Source organism: Ambystoma mexicanum, chromosome 14 (assembly GCF_040938575.1).
Source record: "Ambystoma mexicanum isolate Mex_15411 chromosome 14, UKY_AmexF1_1, whole genome shotgun sequence".
Lineage (NCBI taxonomy): Eukaryota > Metazoa > Chordata > Amphibia > Caudata > Ambystomatidae > Ambystoma > Ambystoma mexicanum.
The window spans coordinates 559,661,802-559,684,601 of record NC_090940.1 but is presented as its reverse complement, the minus strand read 5'-3'; the positions used below and the strand labels follow the sequence as shown (position 1 = coordinate 559,684,601).

Genomic DNA, 22,800 nt, shown 5'->3' with positions numbered 1-22,800 from the left:
GCACTCTGGCGTGATTGGCTGGCTGACTGTCCGGCAAGGACAGCCACCCTGCCGGGTGAGCGACAGCTAGGCTGGAATGAAAGAGAGAAAACTGTTTAAAAAGGCGAGTCTCCAGGACTGGAAGGCAGAGTCGACCACTGGAACGAAAGAACAGAAGACGAGCTGGAAGAGGACGGCTGCTGCAACCACTGGACCGTTGGTTTGCCCGGTGAAGCCCTGCTGCAGGTCCGACTTGCCAGACTCCATTCGACAGAGAAGCTCCTTCAAGGCCGGCTTCTTCCTTTGAGTTGGTGAGACCAATCAACTCATAAGACACCTGGATACCATTCTCAAGGCTGGTTAGGATTAACCAGGGAGAGGGACACCAGTCTGTGTTCTTGAATCTACAGCTACTGGAGACTGAAGTGACTCCATTTTGTTTGCCTTCTTCAACAATCCTGTGCAGTGCAGGAGTCCCCCAATGACCTCCCTCTTGTCCCCACGACTGAGGAACAGGAAGATCTGCAGGAACTGCCAGGAACCACGACTTCAGCAACATTTGTTTTCTTCATACCAAGGTACTGTGCCAACCAGATTGGGAGAACGCCACTCCCGCAGCGAAAGTTTGTCAAACTTTCCCAACTTGCAGGACTAATCAGCTTGTGACTGCACACATGATTCTTTTTCACCTAAACTACTTCTGAGAACTTGAGGACTTGAATTTAACTATTCTGGTGAACTGAAACTATTTGCACTGCCTAGAAAGTATATATAATCTATTCTACTTACTTTTGTCCTTTTTGCTCACTGCTAAGTAACTGAACTGCCATTTGGCTCCTTTTTCAAGGGAGCTCAAACTGTCTCAAAAACTTATTGGTCTATAACTTTAAGTTGCCTTCTTCTAGTGAGATTTTTTATAAATGAATGTATAAATAAATTAATCAGTGTTTTACCAAGAACCCTTGAGTATACAAGTCTACTTGAACCACTGTGATTGAAAGTCCTTTGTAACTACTTGTACTGCTCACATTCACTCTTGGAATACGCCTGGCTACTCAGCTCGCTACCAACAAACTGCGTGGTACAGACTTCTACCAAAGGTTGGTCATAGTCCTAATTGTGTTTTGTGGTCCCAGAGGGTACTGCATGCAATTCTGCCTAACATCCAGCAAAAGAGCTTAGGGTCTCTAAGGTAGAAGGGAGAAGGGAATTAACACAGAATTGAGAATTCTCCCTAAGAAGCACCCACACTGTGTTTGTGCATGTACCTTTTTAAGTTTGTGTATGTATCTTTTCAATCCTCTACCTACCTACAAAATACCAGATTTTAGAAATACAGATTGAAATGCATGACTGTCCATGAAATGGGTTAAGTAAGCTTGCTTAGTATCCTTACAAAATAAAGTCCAGGACGATCTCTATGGGGAGAGTTTTATGTTGATGATGCATGTGGGTTTCAGATACATGCTGTCTTTTCATAATGGCACTGCTCCTTTCCGAAGCCTTCTCTCCTCTCCCTGAAGCTTCTTCCCTCCGACAGATGACCCAATCTCCCCATGTCTGGACGGGGAAAAAGGCTTACATTTCTAAATTAGGATTATAAAGCGAAACCTCTCTTATTCCGGTTCTCCTTCCACAGCTGTGCACTGGACATGTGTGTCGACATGAGCATTTGGACATCTGCTCAACTCTCCTTTATGATTGCTTTCTTAACCGTGGTGCAAGCTCTTCCCTGCGCATGGGTGATTAGGTATACTTTAATTTATTTTGATGCCTACTCGCCCCTTCTTGATACTTCCTCTCTATCCCCCAATGTCTGCTAGCAGTCATAGGATCTTCTCTCACATGACATTTGATGCCAACTCTTTCCTTGTTACCTACTCATATTTACTATGCCCACGTGCTCTTACCTTCGACGACAGCCCTTTACATGCAATTACATCCTCTACCTGGCTTTGCAGGTAACCTACCTTTCTCCACATGGGTTTTGATGCCAGCTCGTCTTTCTCTGGCAATCTGAGCCAACTCGCGCAACTTTTCCTCTTTCTTCTCCTTCTCTTTCTGTGCCATCTTCCTCTCCACCTGAGCACGCATCTCCACAGCCTCACGAGCCTAAAGGTATGACAAACACATGCATCACATCATTATGTATGAAAACGTGGCCACCAAAAGAAGTTCAATAATTGGGAGTGACGATAACAATATTGTATGTTCCTCTACAAAGGTTATTTGAGGCTCAGAAGTTAGTATTTAGAAAGAAATGTCACAATTCCCGATCCATCTATTGACAAAGCAGATACCACAACAGTAACAGGGTTGTGTACAAAGAACTAGAGAATCCATTTCACCAGCACCCCATGCTTTGCTAAAACAGTTAAACCCCAGCTCCACAGCCAAGAACATTTTAATGTTATGAGCCAAACAGCTCCCAAATGCAAGAATAAAGGGTGTATTCCATCCACTCCTTTACACTGCTAGGGACGCAGATGTCCTCATCTTACCTTGCTCTGGGAATGCTAAGAAAATAGCAGTTCACAAGAGAGACTGCCTAGATTTTTGAAGAAAACCAAACAAAATTACCAGCCATGCAACAAAGACCCACCAGAAGACCAATAACTGTACCCATGACAGGACGTAATCATCAGAATGGGCCTGAAGACTGAATGCAAGAGTCTTAAGCATGCATAGAGACCAAGCTACACCTCACCGATGGCGCCCAATCAGGCAAAAACAGGGTTGCGTGTGGTCTTGTGCTGGAGGGATGTGATCTAGCAGTTCGGGCTGGACTGACGCTTTTAGGATGGGGCCAAGCCCGATTTGAAAATGGTCAGTAACCTTTCTGTAACGGCTAGGAAGGCGAAGAACGATGGTCTGGAGAACTGCGCAGAGTGTTAAGTAACAATTTGTGCAGTCCAACTGGTGTGGGACTACACAAGACTTATCTCCTTGGTATTGGTAACCCACCTTTTAATATAGGCCTGCACTACACAAGTTGGTAGTGTGACAGGCTTACCTTAAGAGGGGTAATGTGAGCTGTAGAGCTGTGAAACGAAACCAGTAAATACAAGTATCCAATTAAACACTTACACACTTGTTATATAATAAACTATGTATTTATTTATGCACAAAGATATTTAAAGCATTCTATAAAAAGCAGCAATTAGCTGTAACATTAATCCCAAGGTAGGATTCAATTCAAACAGTGAACAATAAAGCAGGTGAGTAAATCATTCATATGGTACACCTGTTCCAGCACCCAGAAGTGACGTCATTTGAGGTTAGTATAGCATTTATATATCACCTTTGCAATATTGAGTTTTCAAGGAAGGAAAGGTTAGGGTTAGATCAGAACATGCTGATAGGATATAAGAACAATTAGATTCTCCCAAAGAGATGCAGGCAGGCAATTACCCCAGCATTAAAGTGTTCAACATTTAAAACCTGCAAGGGAACACGCACTGCCAAAGTCAACAGGTCCAGAACATGTCAGTGAACAAAGTCAAAGTTCTGATGCTCTTCTTCTTAGAAAATTGTTCTTAAATAGTCAGCGTTCAAAAAGAGACATCACAGCAACTCAAGGAGTCACCTTTAGAAAGCACAAGCTGTAAGGCCAATGCAGATAAGTTGAGGTCAACTAAGTGTAGGGTTAAATCGCACTCCCAAGGATAGGAAGCACCCCAAATGGCAAAAGGATACAATACCCCAAGCCCCACAGTATCTTGAAAGTGAAGAAAGTGTTCCAGCTGGTTGCCCTCAAGATGCAATGCAGTAGACCTTTGTACCTGGTCCTTGGTCGTGGTGACGAAAGGGAGGACGTCTGGCGGGCTCCTGCGGCAGCACCCGAGATAGAGGGACTCTGCAGCAATGGATTTTCGGCGATTCATCGTCTCTTGGTTGTTTTGGTGCCTTTTTCTCAGTGCTAATGAACAAAAAGCTCTGGTTACGATTTCCTTGATCCTGGACTCACTCTGGTGAGGGGGGCTGTGGACGCAGATTTCCAGCTTCTGCTCTGGATGCCCACCAAGATCTGTCCGGATTCGGACTTCGACGGACAATGCACTCACAAGTGGTGGAGGTACCCAGGGTATTGAGTTTCTGCAGTTTTGGAAAGTTGTGCCAAAATAGGGTTTTTCTCGAGACTAGCTGGTCCCACCAAGGAAGGAAGTGGTCCTTTATGGGTAATCCCTGTCGATTCGAAAACAGGGTGAGCACAGCTACAGGGCTTCACCAGGCACTTGGCGGTCCTTGAGGGTGCGTCTGGAGTCTTCTCTCGTCTTCTGCTTCAGATTTTGTCCTCCAGTGGTTGACTATGCCCTTACTCCCAAAAACCTCGCTTTTTACGCAAGTTCCCATTCATTCACAGCCCTAAACTGTCCACATAGCAGGGTGGCTGTCCTCCAGGACAACCAGCCGGCCAATTGGAACTGGTTTCACTCAGGCACCCCTGGAGACAAAGGACAGGGAGGTTTCAGGACCCTCCCTCACCAGACACACTGAAGCCCGCCAAAGGCAAACTACACAAAAGACTCACGCCTGATGCAAACAGAGTAAAAGCCTAGAGGAAACTAACAAGAAATGGCGAAAAAAAAAGACAGGGGTCATTTTGGGAAAACAGTCCCCCTTGTGTGCAGCACTGCATCCGAGGCATCAGCCTGCAGATACATGTCACTAGGTATTAAAATAGAAACCAATACCACTAGACGTTCAAGTGAGGTAGTGTAACAAAAATGTTACATGAGGAATGGGTTAAAGGAATTACTATGTAAAACCCCAGCACCCCACAAAGGGTGGGGGGGTCTGCTGGACCCATAATGTAAAGATAAGCACGATAGGGGTCATCTTACTATTCTTGGGAACGGCAGTTCACCCAAGAAAATGTAGTTAAACATTAGGGGAAGCCCAAGGGACTTCTCAGTGGCACTACACAAAAGGTGCTGTGTGTCACAATGCAAAAGCAGATGCCTATGAAGTTTACCAGACTCCATAAAACAGTAAAGCACATAGAAAATCATAGGCAGGAAAACACATGGAGTGTGAAAAAAGTCCTACTCAGGAGTACAAATTAAAAAGCCCAGAGTCCAGCAAAAGAGCTGGTGATCTCTAAGGTTAAAGGGAATTGGCACAGAAATGAAAATTCTACCTAACAGAGAGCAGTTGCCAGAGGTTAAAGATTAATTCTAAACCTTCCAGCCATTAGCCCTTTGTTTTGTCAACAGGGATGTGTCTACTGTATACATGATTAGCATCCCTAAATTAGGAAGAGGTGCCCATAAGAAGCGGAGACTCGCCTTCAACCAGTGCATTCACTGGTTGAAGCATGTGAAAGGATGCCTCTCTTATCTAATCTATGGCACAGTTGAGATATAACCTGCATGAGACCATATAATACGGCCTGTGATGTGATTAGCATCCTAGTTGCTCAGCAATCCCTGCCAGAAGGGGTCATAGCAATAGAATTCAGGACCCCTCGAATCTAAAGAATAAAGACTAGAGAGCTTCATCAATACGAACTACAGGAGAACACTGAACATTTAAGAGTCTTAAGGAAGCTAATACCTTACTGAGACCTGTGCTAAAACACTGCAGGGGGCTTTCGGGAGTGACCAGAAGGTGATTTAATTAAAGCTAGATTAATAGGACGAGCCTCCAACCAGATCAGATGTGTTAGGGTTGGTTCCCTTTGTGTCATCTAACTCTGGCCAAGATGGTGTACAGGGGAATAGTCTATACTTTCTTGTAATCTGGCAGAGTTGGGCACAAATGAACAACACTGATTGGCACAATTATATTTCTAATGCTCAAATGTATGTCTTCATGAGACTTGGTATGTGAACCCAGCATAAACCTACCCATGCTGAGCATCATATACCTGCTTTAAAATGGCCATAGACCTTGCCTTCAACAATAAATTATTGGGACATTAAAAGAGCGCAGTCTGCAGACTCTCTCCTGAATCTGTAGGTGAAGAAGGTGGGGCGAGTGGTAAGAGAATTAGTGGGAAAAGACAAGGTGTTGTACTCAACTATTGGCACGGGGAGAACAAGAAGGGAACAAGTTACTTACCTGTAACTATGTTCTCCAGCAAGGGTCTGGCATGGATTCACATGCTCATGAATATTCTCCTTCGTCAGGCTGGGAATCCTCTGTAAAGAAAAAAATCAGTTTCAGTTTCATTTCTGAACTGTCTTTCTACTAATAACCAATCACTGAGCACTGGGTCATACTGCCCCCAGCCAATGACTGCCCTCTACCTAAGCCCCTCCTCTGGCAGCCATCTTCAGATTTGGTAGCACGTAAAGTGGCAGTAGGACCAAGAGAAGAGCCGCAGAGGGGTTGGAGGGAGGGTTCGCATGTGAATCCATGCCAGATCCATGCTGGAGAACAGTTACAGGTAAGTAACTTGTTCCTTCTCCAGCATGGGATCTGGCATGGATTCACATGCTCATGAATACAAAAATACACAGCAGTACACACATGCACAACCACGGGAGGTGGCAAGGCTCAAAATTAAGCATTTCAACAACTCAACATTAAGCATCTCTTACCTCCTCACCAGGCTCACCTTCAAGCGAACAGGTTGCGCAGCACTGCCTTGCCGACTCTAGACTCCTCCCTGGAATCCCGGTTGACGCAGTAAAATCTTGTGAAGGTGTGCGTCCACCTCCACGTAGCAACTCTGCAGATGTCCAGCAGGGGCACACCAGACAGGAACGCTGTGGTAGCAGTGATCGCTCTGGTTGAGTGGGCTCTCGGACGGCCGGGCAACGATCGGTTTGCCAACGGGTGACAGTGCATGATGCAGCCGGAGAGCCATCTGGAAATGGAAGCCTTCGAGAGGGCCTTCCCTTGGTTCACAGGTCCAAAGTTCACAAACAGCTGTGATGTCTTCCGAAAACTCTTTGTGCGGTCCACGTAGAACTTCAGCGCTCTAGCCACATCCAGCGAGTGCAAAGTCCTCTTAGCCGGCGACAAAGGCGACGGGAAGAAACCAGGCAACACCAAGGGCTCGTTGAGATGGAAGTCTGACGGCACCTTGGGCATGAAGGAGTGGTGCGTCTTCATGACACAAGGGTGGTGCTGAGAAATCAAGTAAGGTGGCTTACAGGACAGGGCCTGAATCTCACCCACCCGTCGTGCAGAGGTAATGGCCTCAAGGAACACCGGCTTCCACGACAGAAAATTCAGCTGAGCCGAGTGCATAGGTTGGAATGGTGGGCCCATGAACCTAATCATCACCACATTGAGCTCCCACGACTGGGCTCGAGCCTTCACCGGCGCGAATGAACGGAACAGTTCTTTGACGGACTCCTTAACCAGACGGTGCAACCACAACAACGTCCGTCTTGGAGATCTGGTGTAGCAGGAGCTAGCCGACAGATTAACTTTGATGGAGGCATGGGCCAGTCCTGCCTTGGCCAACGACAGCAAATACTGCAGTACCTGCAGAGCCGTGACTCAAAGGATCGATCTGTGCACGGCACCAAACTGCCGAACCTCTTCCATTAATGTCCATAGCGTTTTAGCATAGACTATACCCTGGCCTTGGCAAGCACCTCCTTGCGGTCCGCTGGGATATCATATCCACCGAACTCCAACACTGCAGGAGCCAGGCCTTCAGGTTCAGCGATCCTGGGTCGTGGTGTAGAATTGCGCCTCCTTCACTGGCGAGAAGATCTGCGACCACTGGAAGCTTGACTGGAGGGGAAGCTGACATGCTGAGAAGTTCCGGATACCATATCTGTCTCGGCCACGCTGGTGCGACAAGGATTATCCTGCACTGGGAAAGTCTGAGTTGATTGATGAGTCGAAGAAGCAATGGAGGGAACGCAAACAGAAACAGGCCGTCCCAGGGGAATGAAAATGCACTTCATGTTCGTCGCCGTCGCAAACAGATTGATCTGGGGATTGCCCCATCAGCGGAACAGGAGAACCACTTGGTCCTGCCGAAGCGCCCATTCGTGGCAACAGCGCAGCTCCCTGCTGAGAGAGTCGACAGCTGTCTTCTTCACTCCTGCCAGATGAAAGGTGATGAGGAACATCCCCTGGGCTACGGCCTAGTGCCATAAGTCCTGCGCCGCTTTGGAGAGCACAGAGGATCTGGTGCCCCTCTGCTTCCTGATGAGAAACAACATGTCTTTGTTCCTTTTTCTGTACCCTCCGTCCGGCCTCTGGATTATATTTCTGAGGTCACCATGATGTTTCACCATGGTGCGGGTCTTCACCATTGTCTGTGAAGACCCGCACCACCTTGCCCTTGAGAGATGGAAGGAAGGACTTGAGGGCCCAAAACACTGCTTGCAGCTCTAGCACGTTGATGTGCAACATCTTCTCCTCCGGTGGCCAAAGGCCTCTTGTGTGAAGACTTCCGGTGTGAGCTCCCCAACTTTCCAGAGAGGGGTCTGTCGTGACCGTCTCGTGGTGCGGTGGGGTCTGGAAATCCGCACCTCCGGACAGATGTGCGTGAACTTTCCACCACCTTATCGCCCAACGGAAGCTCTTGTCGAGCATGATCTTGTCCTGGAAGCTTCCCAACACTTGTATCCAACGGACATCGAGTACTCCTGTAGTGGAAGCATCCGTAGCATGCATAGCCGGGCGAGGTAGATGCATGACGACATCATGCCGAGCAGGGACTCGATGATCCTCACCGGGGCGATCTTCAGTGCTAACAGCCGTTGCACCATGCCCAAGATGATCGCTATCCTTTACTCTGACGGTGACGCCAGGCATGACAACTAATTGAGTCGGGATCCCAGAAAGAGCGTGTCATGCGATGGCATCAAGCAGGACTTTGCGTAGTTCACCGAGAACCCCAGCTCCATCAGGAGGCAGACGGTCCTCGCCATGTGATAGACAGCCTTGTCCGTCGAGCTGGTCCGGATGAACCAGTCGTCTAAATACAGGTAGACGTGGATCCCCTGCAGTCGCAGCCGCGCCGCCACCGGCGCCAGGCACTTGCTGAAAACCCTTAGCGCTGATTTCAATCCGAAGGGAAGGGCTTCCCCTGAACCACGAAGCGCAGAAACTTGCGGTGTGCCTTGTGGATGGGTATGTGGAAATAAGCATCCTCCAAGTCCAGCGACGACAGAAAGTCTCCCTCTTCGAGCTGTCCCAGCACGTGCTGAAGAGTTACCATCCAGAACCTTTGGGACTTAATGTATTTGTTTAGCCGGAGGTCTAGGATGGGTCTTCTTTTTCACAAGGAAGTACCTCGAGTACACTCCGGAGCCTCTTTGGGACAAGCTCCATCACGCCTTTCTTCAGCATGGCCCGCACCTCCAGCAGCAGCTGAGGGATGTGGTTTTTCGTGCCGGGCCATCGGTGGTATGGGTGTACACCTCTGGTGAAACTCCAGGGTGTGTCCGTGGGCGAGAGCATCCAGCACCCATTGGTCGGTGGAAGTGGTCTTCCACAAGCTGATGAATTTCACCAGGCAGCCTCCCACTGGGGTGCACAGGTGGGGGCCCAACACCACAGTCAGGTTCAATCCTGCTTGGGTGTGGAAGGGCCAGCTTGGGGACCCTGGCAACGACGTGGTCGTTCTCTGAAATTCTTGGAGCAGCCCCTGTTCTCCCAGGCCGAAGAGCAGGAGGGTTGGCAGTAGGAAAAGGAACCTCCGCCGAAACCCTTGGAGGATCCTTGGGACTTGCTGCTTGAGGTCCGAAAGGATGGCTGTCGATGTTGAAGCGTGCCCAAAGCAGGAGCCGTCTCCATGTCCGCCTTGATGGCTTGAAGAGACTCATCTACAGCCTTACGGAATAGATTGTCCCTGTCGAAGGGCACGTTCAACACCCTCGACTGAACGCCTTGCCGAAAATTGGTGGCCTTAAGCCAGCTCTGACGAAGGCAAACGCTGTTGCCCATTTGGCGGAACCCCGTCTCAGCGATGTCCGTGGCCACCGCAATGGCGTGGGCCGACGCCACCTTGCCCTCCTGCAGAATCTCCAATACTTCCGACCTCTTGTCGTCGGCAAGGAAGTCCAGAATGGGAGCGATCTTGAACCACAGCTCCCGGTCGTCGCGAGCCACGATAGCGAGAGCGTTGGCAGCCTTGTTGGTAGTCACCACAGAGGAGATGACTCGTCCCATGGCATCTAACTTCTTCCTCTCACTGTCCGGAGGGGTGGAGGCCGCCGAAGGAGCTCAAAGACTTCTTGGCTGCTGCTGAAACTACAGAGTCTGGGGACGGCCGAGTCCGTAGGCACTTGGGCACAGAGTCCGGCAACCTATACTTCTCATACTGGTCCCTCTTCGCCGGGGCCGTGGAAGGGTTCTTCATGAGAGCCAAGCCCTCGTCCCAGATAACATCCAGCAGTGGGACCGGAAGGACAGTGTTTCTCTTTGCCTCGCAGCACTGATACAGAAAGCCCTCCTTCTCCTCTGGCAACAGCTGGAAGAGCTCAGAAGCCCTGGAGATCATCGCGTGAAACGAGCCAATCTCGTCAGGAGGGGAGGATCTAGGAGGTGGAGACGAGAGGTGCCCCCAACCCGCTGCCGTCCGTGCCTGTCGTGTCTGGGCCCGTCTCATCCCTTGCGGGGGCGAGGGAGGCAAAGTATGGCACAGAAGTGGAGGTTGTACCTTCCTCTTCTTGGCCGGTATTCCCCGGTCAGTGTCGGCGCCTCGGGTGGTAACATGCATCCTTGTCCGTATCGCCGAGACCAGAGTATGCAAAGCCGAGAGAATGTCCACTGAGATGTCTCTAGGTTGCTGTCGAGGCGGGGTGGCAACTGGAGGAGGCAGAACCGGTGGCTGGGGCGTCAGGTGGCCGCTCGGGTCCTCGACGTGCTGCTGCTCGTCGACTGTATGCTCATCATCGGCGCCTTCGTCGGAACCCTTGTAGTAGGGCTTGCTTTCGGTTTTCACCTCCTCCTGGATGGTCCGGATGTAAGTAAGCTCCTCCTCTGAGGAGATATCCGTGCCCTGGAGGACTATTGGGCTCTCCCCTTTCTCCGTGACCAGGGGACGGTTTCGGGGAAATGACTGGCATCTTCTCTGGCGACTTCTCTATGGGCTGAAAAGGGAAAACTCTCCTGGGGGAGGGTCACTTTCACCTTTGGGGTTGCGTCCTGTGGCTCCGCCACTGCAATCTTAGCGAGCAACGCCATTACCCCTTCGATGGAAGGCTGGGCATTTGCTGAATGTACCTGGGCCTTCACGGACTGGAATGGTCCCTTGTCCTTGGATGACCCAGAGGCCTTCTCTCTAGGGGGGAGGGTCAGCAACCCGCTCCCCCTTGGCCTTCTCCGGCAGGTCGGTCTTGGGCTTCTCCTTGGGTTTGCCCGGATGGCCCGACTTTCTCTTGGACGAAGGGCCCGGCCGTTGGCTGGTGGTTGAAGCTGGAGACGCCATACTTGCCCTGGCTGCCGAGGAGCCCATCGCAAAGGTGCTCGCGGTGACAGTGGACTTGCAGTGCTTAGCCTTTTGTTTGGCCCCTGTGGGAGGGGCGCCCTCAGAAGTCTTAGAGGACTGCTCAGCTTTCTTGGAAGCAGAGGAGGCATGCTGCAGCCATTCCTTGAGCCGCCAATGCCGATCCTAGAGTGTGCGGGCTGCATTTCCTTGCAAAACGCACAGTCTTCCTCCACGTGCCATTGGGTACAGACAGTAAAGGCACCGAGAATGCTTGTCGTCCGAAAAGACATTCTGTAAGACGCAGTCGGAGCAAAGTCTGAAAAGGGGTCGGCTGAATCCTTCTTCTCCTCCGACATGGTCCACGCAGCGTAGGCCTGAAGAATTTTCTGGAAGTCTCCACGAAGAAACTCGACAAAATTCGCCCTTGAGGGGCGCTGAAGAATACAAAAAAAAAAACGGGTCCCGGTTAATCAGAAGGTTGACCAAAAAATAGAGTAAAAATCTTCCAAAAAAGCAAAAAAATGCAGTAAAAGCTTGAGAGCTATACACGAGGACACCAAACACTTGAACGTGCAGTAAAAATCTGAAGATGGCTGCCAGAGGAGGGGCTTATGAAAAGGGCAGTCATTGGCTGGGGGCAGTATGACCCAGAGCTCAGTGATTCGTTGTTAGGAGAAAGACAGTTCAGAAATGAAACAAACTGATTTTTTCTTTACTGAGGATTCCAAGCCTGCCGATGGGGAATATTCATGAGCATGTGAATCCATGCCAGACCCCAAGCTGGAGAACAACTAGAATCAGTGCAGAGGTGTTTTCTAGATGGTTGGTGGCGTTTTCCAGAAGGTCTATGTTTTCCCATAAAATAACCAGAGGATTGTCGGGGAATCCGTACATTGTGGATTTGTTTTAGCAGGTTTGAAAGATGTAGAGTTTTGACTAAGTTGTGATGGGCTGAAGTATTTATTTTGCCGTATTTTTGTGTCAGTGAACGTGTGTTGAGTAAGATGTTTGAAGAGTGAGGTTGTTCGTCGGTTGTATTCTTTGGACAGGTCTGCTGGACATGGGTGTGCTATATGTTGTTTTTGGAGTAGGTTTACAACAGTATCTTCCTCATATAAAAACTTGTGCTCTCTGGTGGGAGGGTGGGGGGTTTAGAATCACGAGTGTGCTTGCTTCGGAAGGTTAGCTTGGTTTGTCTGTGTTCCTTTGTTCTGGAGGTTTCGTGTGCTGTTAAGATTAAGGGGTGTTTTGCTCACTGTGCTAGTTCTGATGTGTCGTATGTTGACAAGGAGTTTATCTATGCAGTAGCGGCCTTGCTGTGGCCGTCTGTTCTTTGTATCACATCTTGGGGTTATGAGTAGATCTCTATCCAGCTATATTGGATAACCAGGTTTTTTATGAACATGCTTCGCGCCTCACTACAGTCATTAACGTAGGAATGCGCATTTGGAATGAGAGAACTTTTGTTGACCAGCCAGCTAAATTTACTTCTAGGAATACATTTAAAATCTTGTCATATAAACTATGTGTTGGTTGTCATAGCGTGTTGGCCTATGTTGGTCCAGTTTGATGTGGCCCCTCTCGTATAGAGGGTCCATCACCCTTTTGGTTGGGTCACCAGTATCCCAGGGGTATGATGAATCTCCCATTGTTTGGTAATCGCAGTACAAACCTAGTGGTTTCTTCCAAAGGGCCTGGATCTCTCCCACTCGTCGTGCGGAGGTGATGGCCACAAGAAACGCTGTCTTCCATGACAGGAACTTCAACGGTGCCGAATGCAGCAGCTCGAATGGCGGCGAGCCTGGTCAGCACCACGTTGAGCTCCCATGCCGGGGCCGGAGCCTTCACCGGCAGGAACGATCGGAAAAGTCCTTTCATGAACTCTTTCACCAGGCGACGAGACCATAGAGATGACCGCCCCAGAGTTCTGGTGTAGCGGGAGATAGCCGCCAGATGGAGGCATGCGCCAGCCCTGCCTTGGCCAGCGACAGCAAGTACGGCAGCACTTGAGGGGCCGTAATCCACAGAGGGTTAATCTTCTGTGCACGGCACCAGACAGAGAACCTCTTACATTTGTGTCCATACGCCCTTGCCTTTGCAAGCACCTGCTTGCAGTCCGCCGGGATATCGTACCCTCCGAAATCTAGTGCTGCAGGAGCCAGGCCTGCAGGTTCAGCAATCCTGGGTCGTGATGGAGGATGGCGCCTCCTTCCCTGGCGAGAAGATCCGCCTCCGTCGGTAGTTTGACCGGGGGGGTGGGAATGCTGACATGTCCAGAAGGTCCGGGAACCAGATCTGCCTCGGCCACGCCGGTGCAACTAGGATCCGGTCTCTCTTAGCAGGAGCCGTGGACGGGTTCTTCAGGAGCGCCAGCCCCTCGTCCCAGATGTCATCCAGAAACGGGACCGAGAGGACAGTCTTCCTCTTCGCCTCCCATCGTTGGTAGAGCTCAGCTGCCCTGGCGATCATGACCTGGAAGGAGCCAATTTCACCGGGGGTGGAGGGGAAGGCCCGAGGAGGTGGTGATGGGAGGTCCAAACCATCATCACCACCGTCGTCGTCCATCCCTGCCGTCTCCATTCCCATCTCATCCCTCGGAGGATGGGATGGGGGTGAAGGCTGGAAGGGGTGGGGGGGAGGATGGACTTGTCTCCGCTTCTTTAGGTGGGCTCCCCCACAGTCCAGGCTCAGCTGGGTCATCGGTGTGGGGCAAGGGCATCCTTGTCCTTATCTCCGTACACAGAGCCTGTGGCCATCAAGATAGCTCCTGAATTGTCCCCTGGTACGGGCACCGGCTGCAACAGGACCGTTGGCTGGGGCGTGGGGCCCTCCGCGGCCCTACCTTCCTTGTCGGCTCCTCCGTTGCTCACTTCCTCGGGATCCTTCCCGTGGGCCCGGGATTCCTCTGACTTCTTGTCCCGGATCCCTTGGACGCTAGCCAACTCATCCTCAGAGGTGGTATCCGTGTCCATTATGGCAACCATGCCCCCCCTCTTTCTCCTGCTGGTGTTTCACGGGGGTCTTCTCGATAGGCAGAAAAGAAGATTCCCTCCAGAGTGGCAGAGAAACTCTAGCCCCTGAAGCCGTCTCCACTGGGGAAGCCTCTGTAGGTTTCGCCAGGGCTGCCACGACTCCTTCAATCGAGGCCTTAGTCAGGGCCTTCACTTGGCGTGCCTGAGGCCTTCGCCTTGGGGGGGTAGAGGAGGGGGGGGTTGGGGGGCGGGCGCCGCCTCACTCCCCCTCGGCTGTCTCCGTCAGGATCAACCGGGGCTTCTTCCGAAGCTTACCCGGGTTCTCCGACTTCCTCTTCACCAAGCCAGAGCGTTGGCTCATGGTTGATGGCGTCAGGGATACTGCGCCCTGTCTGGCAGCCGAGGAGCCCGACCGATCGGCGCTCCCGGTGCCCGCGGACTCGCTGTGCTTTGCCTTTTGTTGGGCCCCCGTCGCCGGAGCACCACAAAGGTCTTAGAAGACCGCTCTGATTTCTTCTTCTCACCCGCTGCTGGGCTTTTCCCCTCCAGCCAGTTGGTGAGTCGAGTACAACAATCCTTCATTGTCCGTTCGGACATGTTCCTACAAAACGCACAGTCCTTCTCCATGTGTGATTTGTTGTTGTGAAGGCAGTAGAGGCACCGAGAGTGCTCATCCTCAAAGACGTTCTGTAGTCCGCATCCAAGGCAGCTCCTGAACAGCTTGGATCCAACAGGCGTCATGCTTCCTTTTTCCTGGGCCATGTCCACGCAGGGTAGGCCTCAAAGATCTTCTGGAATCCTCTGAGAAGTGGAAAATTCGACGAAAAGATGCCATTGAGGGGCGTAGAAAATTCCAAAAACGGGTTCCTGTTGATCAGAAGTACAATCGGTGGAGCTTGAGGCTTGATTGACCAAAAATATAAGAGTAAACTCTTCCAAAAAACACAAAACGTGGTAAAAGCTCGAGAGCTACAGCACGAGGACTCCCAACACTTGAACGTGCGGTAAAAATCTGAAGATGGCTGCCAGAGGAGGGGCTTAGGTAGAGGGCAGTCATTGGCTGGGGCAGTATGACCCAGAGATCAGTGATTGGTTATTAGTAGAAAGACAGTTCAGAAACAAAACAAACTGATTTTTTCTTTTTACCGAGGATTCCCAGCCTGGCGACAGGGAATATTCATGAGCATGTGAATCGATGCCAGACCCCATGCTGGAGAAGTGGCATTCTGTATAACTACTGTCTCCCATTCTTTGAAATCTTCTCCCCAGCATCTGTTAGAGATATTCTTGACATAGACACCTAGAAATGTCTGAATAATCTTGTATCTCACTGTGGATGACAATCAGGTAAGAGGGAAGCCGTTAGAAATGAGTCGCTGGTCTGACAAAGAGTGTAAAGCCAGTCAAAGATTATCTAAGGGCAGTGCTAAGGAAATGTGTAAAACCCAACACCTGTGTATTTAGACAATTAAGCTGTAATTATAAAGCTTGGATTAAACAAAACAAAAAGGAAAAGATTTAAAAGAATTTGGACCTATTAAGAGTAGCTTCTGACTTTAAGGAAAAAGTGACTTCTGGAACACAGTTGTCAAGGGCTCCACCGAAGGGCTAATGGCACAGGATTGTAATGCGATCAAAGAGGCTTGGTACAGTCATTTAAAAAAACATATATGATATGATGGGTTGTTTACAATGCGCTGAATACCCAGAGGTTTATAAGCGGGGACCAAGGGATCGAACTTCTGTTGCTCTGTGTCATCTTGCTTCCAAGGCGAGCGCATTGCCACCGAGCTAGCCTCCCGAGACTATGCTGAATATGTTACGGATGTACTCAAACACCAGCTCGTGTTTCTTGGGAGCTTTCAATTCCTGCAATTCCTCCCTACAAATCCTTTCAATAGCCGAGATCGAGAGTGCCCTTGATACACAAAAGATGGAGAGAGATGGTAGTGTGCTCACCTTTCCAAGCCAAATTGGTCAAATTATTTAGTTTTAATATGATCTTGCCTGATAGCGGGAATGGAGCAGAGATTGTCTAAAAGATTAGAGAGAACCTTCCAATTATTGCCCTATATCGCTAAAGTGTTGCAAGCCTGATTAGTCATGGTGAATGGGTATCCTCTCCATCCTACAGGTAGGGTTCCAGAGGTAGTAGGTGTGACACCAACACCAGAACCTTTTGCCTCGATTCTGAGTAGTTATGCCTTATACCTGCTCTTCATAAATTTGAAAATCAGCCTTTCATACAGTGCCCGCTTGTGTGAAACTTTGTGTGAAACTTTGGTAAGGCTTTTAGTCTCTCAACAGATAGTGACAGTGATAAAGCAATTGTTCACAGACCACTTCTCCCCTATTTAAGTGTGTGGCAGGTGTGGAAAAGGAGCAATGCATTTCTCACCATGCAGGTGTGGAAAAGGAGTAATGCATTTCTCACCATGTCCCTAACCCTTTTTCCTTACATATTAAGCTGTCCATATATTTCCAATCTTGAAGCTGATGCACCAACTCTGGCTGTAGAGAAGACGGGAATACTGTGCATCACAGATGATGCAATACTGATTTCAACAACCCCTTCCGGATTGCAGGACCAAATAAACACCAAAATATGTCATGCGACAGGACACTACTCTCAATCACAGTGGTGGGGGAGATAATGGAGCAAGTTGACAATTTTAACTTCCTGGGCATGGATGGTACCTGTATGACACAGACAGGCACCCAAAGTAACAACTACTCGCACCAGGAGAGCATTGCTGTGATAGGCTTGGCCTCTTGGTATGGGTAAAAGACCCTTCGCCAACTTTCTAAAATCTGCAGACGCCACCCCTCAAGTTATTTCTGTTCCAACCTGTGGAGTAGGGGTGTCACGGTATTAGTTTTATGACGGTACGATCACCTTCTTGCCAATTGACGGTATATCATGGTTATCGCGGTATAGCAGGTGGAGTTAACTAATCTTAACAAATATTTTCTAAATGGTCATAAATTGACAGATTTATCACCACAAAAAAAACCAGGCACGGAGGGCCAGAATTGGGCTTTTCAACATACTTTCCACTGAAATGTCTTGCTTCCACCAAACGCACGTGTGGAGAGGAGAGGGGGGGGGGCCTGCTGCAACTGGCAAAGCAAACTGAATAGCTTTTCTTAGGTGGTCATTTAGGCTTTATGCTCCCCCACTGGCGAAGATGAACATGTTGCCATCTTGATAACCTGCATACCACCGATCAATGGAAGCTGATGGTAGTATACGCTTGCGCGCGCACACACACACACACACACACGCACTCTCTTTACGTTACAGCCTTTAGTTTACTTGCGGGCCAAAAGGTGTTCAGTAATCAGTTACCCTTTGGTATGGCAGCAGAGAATACCCTCAGAGATGAGTGAATTTCGCAGTGTGACTTATTATATGTAAATTCAATGATAGAACCTGAGAAATACCGATTGCCATATGTTTAGAGAACATTATCCATTATAAATATATAAACCCCAAAGCCGCCAACCCAAAGTAGACCCTTTTCCTTCTTGGCACTGTATCTATTCTTCCTATTGCTAACATGTTGATTTTGTGTCAGGCACGTGTGTTTTATGGAATGGCATTAAAAACTGCTCCAACTGAAACTACTTGGCTGACGGCACATCCAACAGTGCAATACCAAGACTGCGCAGCACTTTCTTACTGCAGCCTTTCCAAATCAGATTGAAAAGCACACTTTATGGTATGAACGGTATAACGGTATAAACAATGTGACGGTTATTATTGTTCAATTAAGTTGTTCACGGTATCTTTAACGGTATACCGTTACATCCCTACTGTGGAGCAGAGATTTGGGGTACATGTAATATTACTGCTCTTGGGGAAAGGGAGAACATGTTTCCCTAAAACCGCTTCTGCAAGTGGCTCCCTATGAATTGCCTGTACAGAAAAGATAGGAATCTTGCTGTGTTGGGTTAAAATGTGTCAGTCATCTCTATTGCTAAAGTACAAGAGAGCCCTTGAAGCAACACAGAGCACAATTTTTGCCCTCAGTGCACTTCATGAGGAAATCTGAAACATTACAGCTCATGCATATTTGGGACAAACCTGCAACAATAACTAGAAAGACACGAAAAGGTGTAGCCAAGAAAGCATATAGGGAATTGCATTTAAGCACTCCTAGAGCCTCTGTATAGGGCCAGCGCTGGACGTAAAATGAAATGTAAAAAACAATACATCCAGAAAAGAGACTTATTGGCCTACCATCCTTTTATCCGATAATTAAGGAACACCTTGAGCACAAACATTATTTCGACTGTATAGAGCCATCATCCTCCAGAACTCTTCAACAAGTTGTGTTTGGGGATCCTACCATTAGAAACCTTTAAATAACATTGTAGAATAGGTGGCACAACCAGGTGTCCTTATTGTCCTTCAGTACGAGAGTATGAAGTCCATTTTCGTTTATTGTGCCCTCTATATGCAAGGGCTAGGAATAGGTGGTTGAAACATTTCTAGCAGAAAGTCTAAGTACTTTCTGTGAGATGAACAAGTTACTTTCTTACCTGGTAACGTTCTTTCGATGGGATGGTCCGACGACGTATTCCATATCTATAACATGTAATCAGCACAGCTGTGGTGATTACATGTCATAGATATGGAATACGTCAGAGGACCCAATCCCCTCGAAGTGTGCTTTTCTCATGTAAATCTGCAATGCTTTCTTCTATCATCTTTGGGGTGGATAAATGTGCGTCATGGCCATGGAAGTTGAGGATCACAAATTAAAGTGACAGTATTCTTTTTATGTATAGGATTTGATGTCTACCTATTTTGGCACTCACACCAAACCTTGCTATTTTTACCTACCAAAGGATTTGTATTTTAAATAAATGTGTTACATTTGATCAAGAATTAATTTAATTGGGGTTATCCTAATTTTGTATTGTATTATTTAGTTATGTTCTCGTTTTTACAACTTTTTGATGGATTTCTTTTTATCCAAATAAGCGGATTGAAGAAAATGTATGCCCTTAGACCATATACCAATAAAAGCATCCAGCATTCCAGGAAAAAATCTTAATGCATTAAAGAGTTGATGGGAGAAGCAGCAGATCTATGCAATGATCTGGTGCCAGAGTCCAGTACACTGTTTGGAAGACTAGAGTAAACCTAACCAGCACATATGACAACTGATCCAACCAGGAGTTTAAGAGAGCAGAGCACTTTTCACTTCTGTAGGGCAAAGAGGTAGTAGGGCAAGCTCACCCAATTTCACACAAAAAAACGTAATGGGTAGCGATTTCTTTTAAAGAGGCAGAGTACCACACAAACTAGTCCTACGCAGATCACTGTAGAATATTGATTCTTGCTGCTGATCGGACACTCAAGATTTAAAGCAAGATATCTTGAAGGTGTTGGATGTCTACAGAGCACTTTCCACAATCACTCTTGCGAGGAGGGTGGCACTCTTCTAGAGGAGACCTTTAAGGCCAAAGCCTAAAAATAGAAGCATGCAGATAAGAATGGCTGCTTCAAACGAAAATAAAAGGATTTTCATTTTTCAACACTGGTCATGTAATAGGTCCATAATTTTTCTATTATACAGTACTTTCTGTACATTTTTGATGTATGGCTTGTGGGCCAAGAGCTATCTATGCTTGGCTGCAACGGCTGACATCAATGTCAACACATCTCCATGTGTGTTTTTAAAATAGCGTTCATAAAGAATTCTCAGCCGTGTGCACTGCCGGGAAATGCACAGCAAACATTTTTCTCTTCAGGCCTTCCTCGACCAGAGGTAAAATGTCAGTGAAATCTTTAAGGAGCCACTGATTGCAATGGAAAACTCAGCTTCTGCAAAGTGATTCTGTCTTTGCCAAATGTGCTATGAGCACAAAAATCCAAATCTTCAGCATGCTGACTCACTGCTCCTAAAAATGTATGATCATCACACACAACTCCCCAGCAAGGCATAAAAGGTTGGAACTCTTTAATATAAAACCCAGTGACACAGGCTACCATGTCTTTTTCCTACAGTTGCTGCAGGTTAAGGTGCCTAGCCAACTCCTTCACCCCAATTCAACCATCACTGATCCCAGCAGCCACAAGACTAACAAAGAAGAGTGAAATTCCAAACCTTCCTGTCAGCGATGTATAAAGCTTCGGCAAGTTTGGCAAAGTTTTCATTGATGTGTACAGTTTGAAGGCCTCTACCATCTGCAGCCAAGCGCTTGTCCAGCGGAATGGTATAACCCTGGAGGAAAGGAGAGGAAAAAGCATTCATCAGTGTCTGTATAAAAACACTGTATTCTTCTCAGCAGCGTCCAGTTTCCAGTGGTGCTTCATGGTTACTAATTTGGCAGCCCCAAAAGCAGCATTTGCCACATACAGTAAAGCCATCTCCACCTGTGTGCTTCCCCATAAAATGTTCCAAGACACTTATTTACACGTGTTTCCATAGGAAGTGCAATTAAGTGGAAATCTTTATTTTTTGGCATCTCCAAATAAAACATTCATTCAGGTCTGTGCAGAGTGAAAACACCAACTTGTCTTCTCAGCCAACTTTGATGTATAGAACATATCATTAGCTGAAAACATCCTGAATAAAGGAACAGCATAGAAAAACATCCAAGGTGATTTATTTGCCTCTTTATATTTAGTGTTGAGCTGGGCCATATTCCAAAACTGCTCCCCTATTTAGCCAAATATTTTGAATTATGCCCTTGGTTTCCCTCCTCCAGATCTGAAAGCCAGACAGAGCTGCTACATATGCTCTTATATAAACCTAGGGATCGCAATGCTACAATCATCCAGTCTGGGGAAGGAACATATCAAATCTGTTTCTATTTGGGGTCTGAGGGGTATGCAGGTAGGTCTACTGACACATATCCCATAGTGTTATATGCCTTAAATGGGATATAAAACCACAAACATGTTACATCTCCTCATAGCAAAACTGAAGAATGGCACCCCGCTAGAAAACAATGACCCCCCTACCATCTCTATAAAGATAATACATTTTGAAGATTTTCTTCTCTGCTGAGCTATAGCAATACCTGTATAAAATATCTTCATGAAGTTAAGTGCATTCAGATAACGACTTTCAGGAAATACTACACCACCAATACTGTGCGACTAGATCACGTTACCTTGGCGTTTTTCCAGTTAGAAATACAAGGGGGAATTTTCCACTCCTGCTGCTCCTTTACAGTCATCTGAAACAAAGCATAAAAAAGCAGGTTACAGATAATACAGAATAAAAAAATAAATACATGTACAGAAATCATCTTCTAGGAAGGCAACACTTTTTACAGCACTGTTAGGGAGAATTCTCATAAATGTGCTAATTCTCTTCACCTTAGAGACCCCCAGCAACTTTGCTGGATTTTGAGGACTTGATTTGTTTTCCTGGAGAGAGAGTGAGCCTTTTTTTCCCCCACTATCTCATGTATTTTAAAAGTGTTTTTCTCTTGTGTTCTTCGATTATGGAGTTTTGGACAACTCCAAAGGCATCATCTTTTCATGTGGGTCACACACCCTCAGTGCAGTGACACAGGGGGAAGCCTATTTAGGCTGTCCCAAGGTTTAAATACCTCCTCTGGGATAAACTACTGTTTCCCAGATAAAGTAAAGTGAAATTGGCTTTACTAGTCTATTCAAAATCCTAGTTCCAGCACATCCTATCTTACAATAGAGTGCTGGAGGGGTTACTTAGTATCCCCTATGCCTAGATGTAGCAGTCAAATGCTACCCTTTCCTCTCGAAATGGCTGGTGGCAGTGGTTTTACAACAAACTACCATGATTTTTCCCGACCGTGAACACCGGTAGCGTTAAATCGCGAGAGCCATGTTTTTCAAGATGGCATCTGAGCCCCCTTTGTTTAAACAGGTCCTGGTCTTTTTTCACAATTTCTTTTTGGAAAGGTCCTTCTAGAGTTTGTCTCTGCACGCCAAACCAGGTTTGGTCCCTTTCTTCTTACACCTTTGGAGGGCTTCAGGACTGAAGACCGCCTCTGGTGCCCGAGTGTCTGGGGTGGGCAGGAAGGGAGGGAGGTGCCCAAAACTCCCTGTGCTTAGTCTCCTAGGAGACCCAAATGCACTCTGGCATGATTGGCTGGCTGACTGCACGGCAAGGACAGCCACCCTGCTGGGTGAGTGGTAGCTTGACTGGAATTAATGGGAGGAAACTGGATAAAAGGCGAGTCTGTTGGCTTGGGAGGCAGAGTCGACCACTGGAACGAAAGAACCGAAGACGAACTGGAAGAGGACAGCTGCTGCAACTCCTGGACGATTGGTTCGCCCAGGAAGCCCTGCTGCAGGACCGAATCGCCAAGTTCATCTCGACAGAAAAGCCCTTCAAGGACTCCCTTTGAGTTGGTGCGACCAATCAACTCGACCATTAAGCCACCTGGATACCATTCTCAGTGCTGGTTTTAGTTTCCTCAGGATGCTGCAGGAAACCGAATAACCAGGGAGAGGTACTCCAGTTTGTGTGCTTGTCAACAGCTACCGAAGTG

The 22,800-nt window shown here is 47.9% G+C and overlaps 1 protein-coding gene across 2 annotated transcripts in view; it reads right to left on the bottom strand.

Moving 5' to 3' along the window:
* Window positions 1-22,800, bottom strand: part of SNW1 (SNW domain containing 1) — a 300,010-nt gene that overhangs the window by 75,709 nt on the left and 201,501 nt on the right. For both annotated transcript variants that reach the window (XM_069637912.1, XM_069637913.1), the window contains exons 8-10: window positions 21,433-21,498; window positions 20,421-20,537; window positions 1,950-2,091 (exon numbers count right to left, since the gene is read on the bottom strand). In XM_069637912.1, coding sequence (XP_069494013.1) covers window positions 1,950-2,091; window positions 20,421-20,537; window positions 21,433-21,498 — 325 coding nt within the window. The remainder of the gene's footprint in view (window positions 1-1,949; window positions 2,092-20,420; window positions 20,538-21,432; window positions 21,499-22,800) is intronic.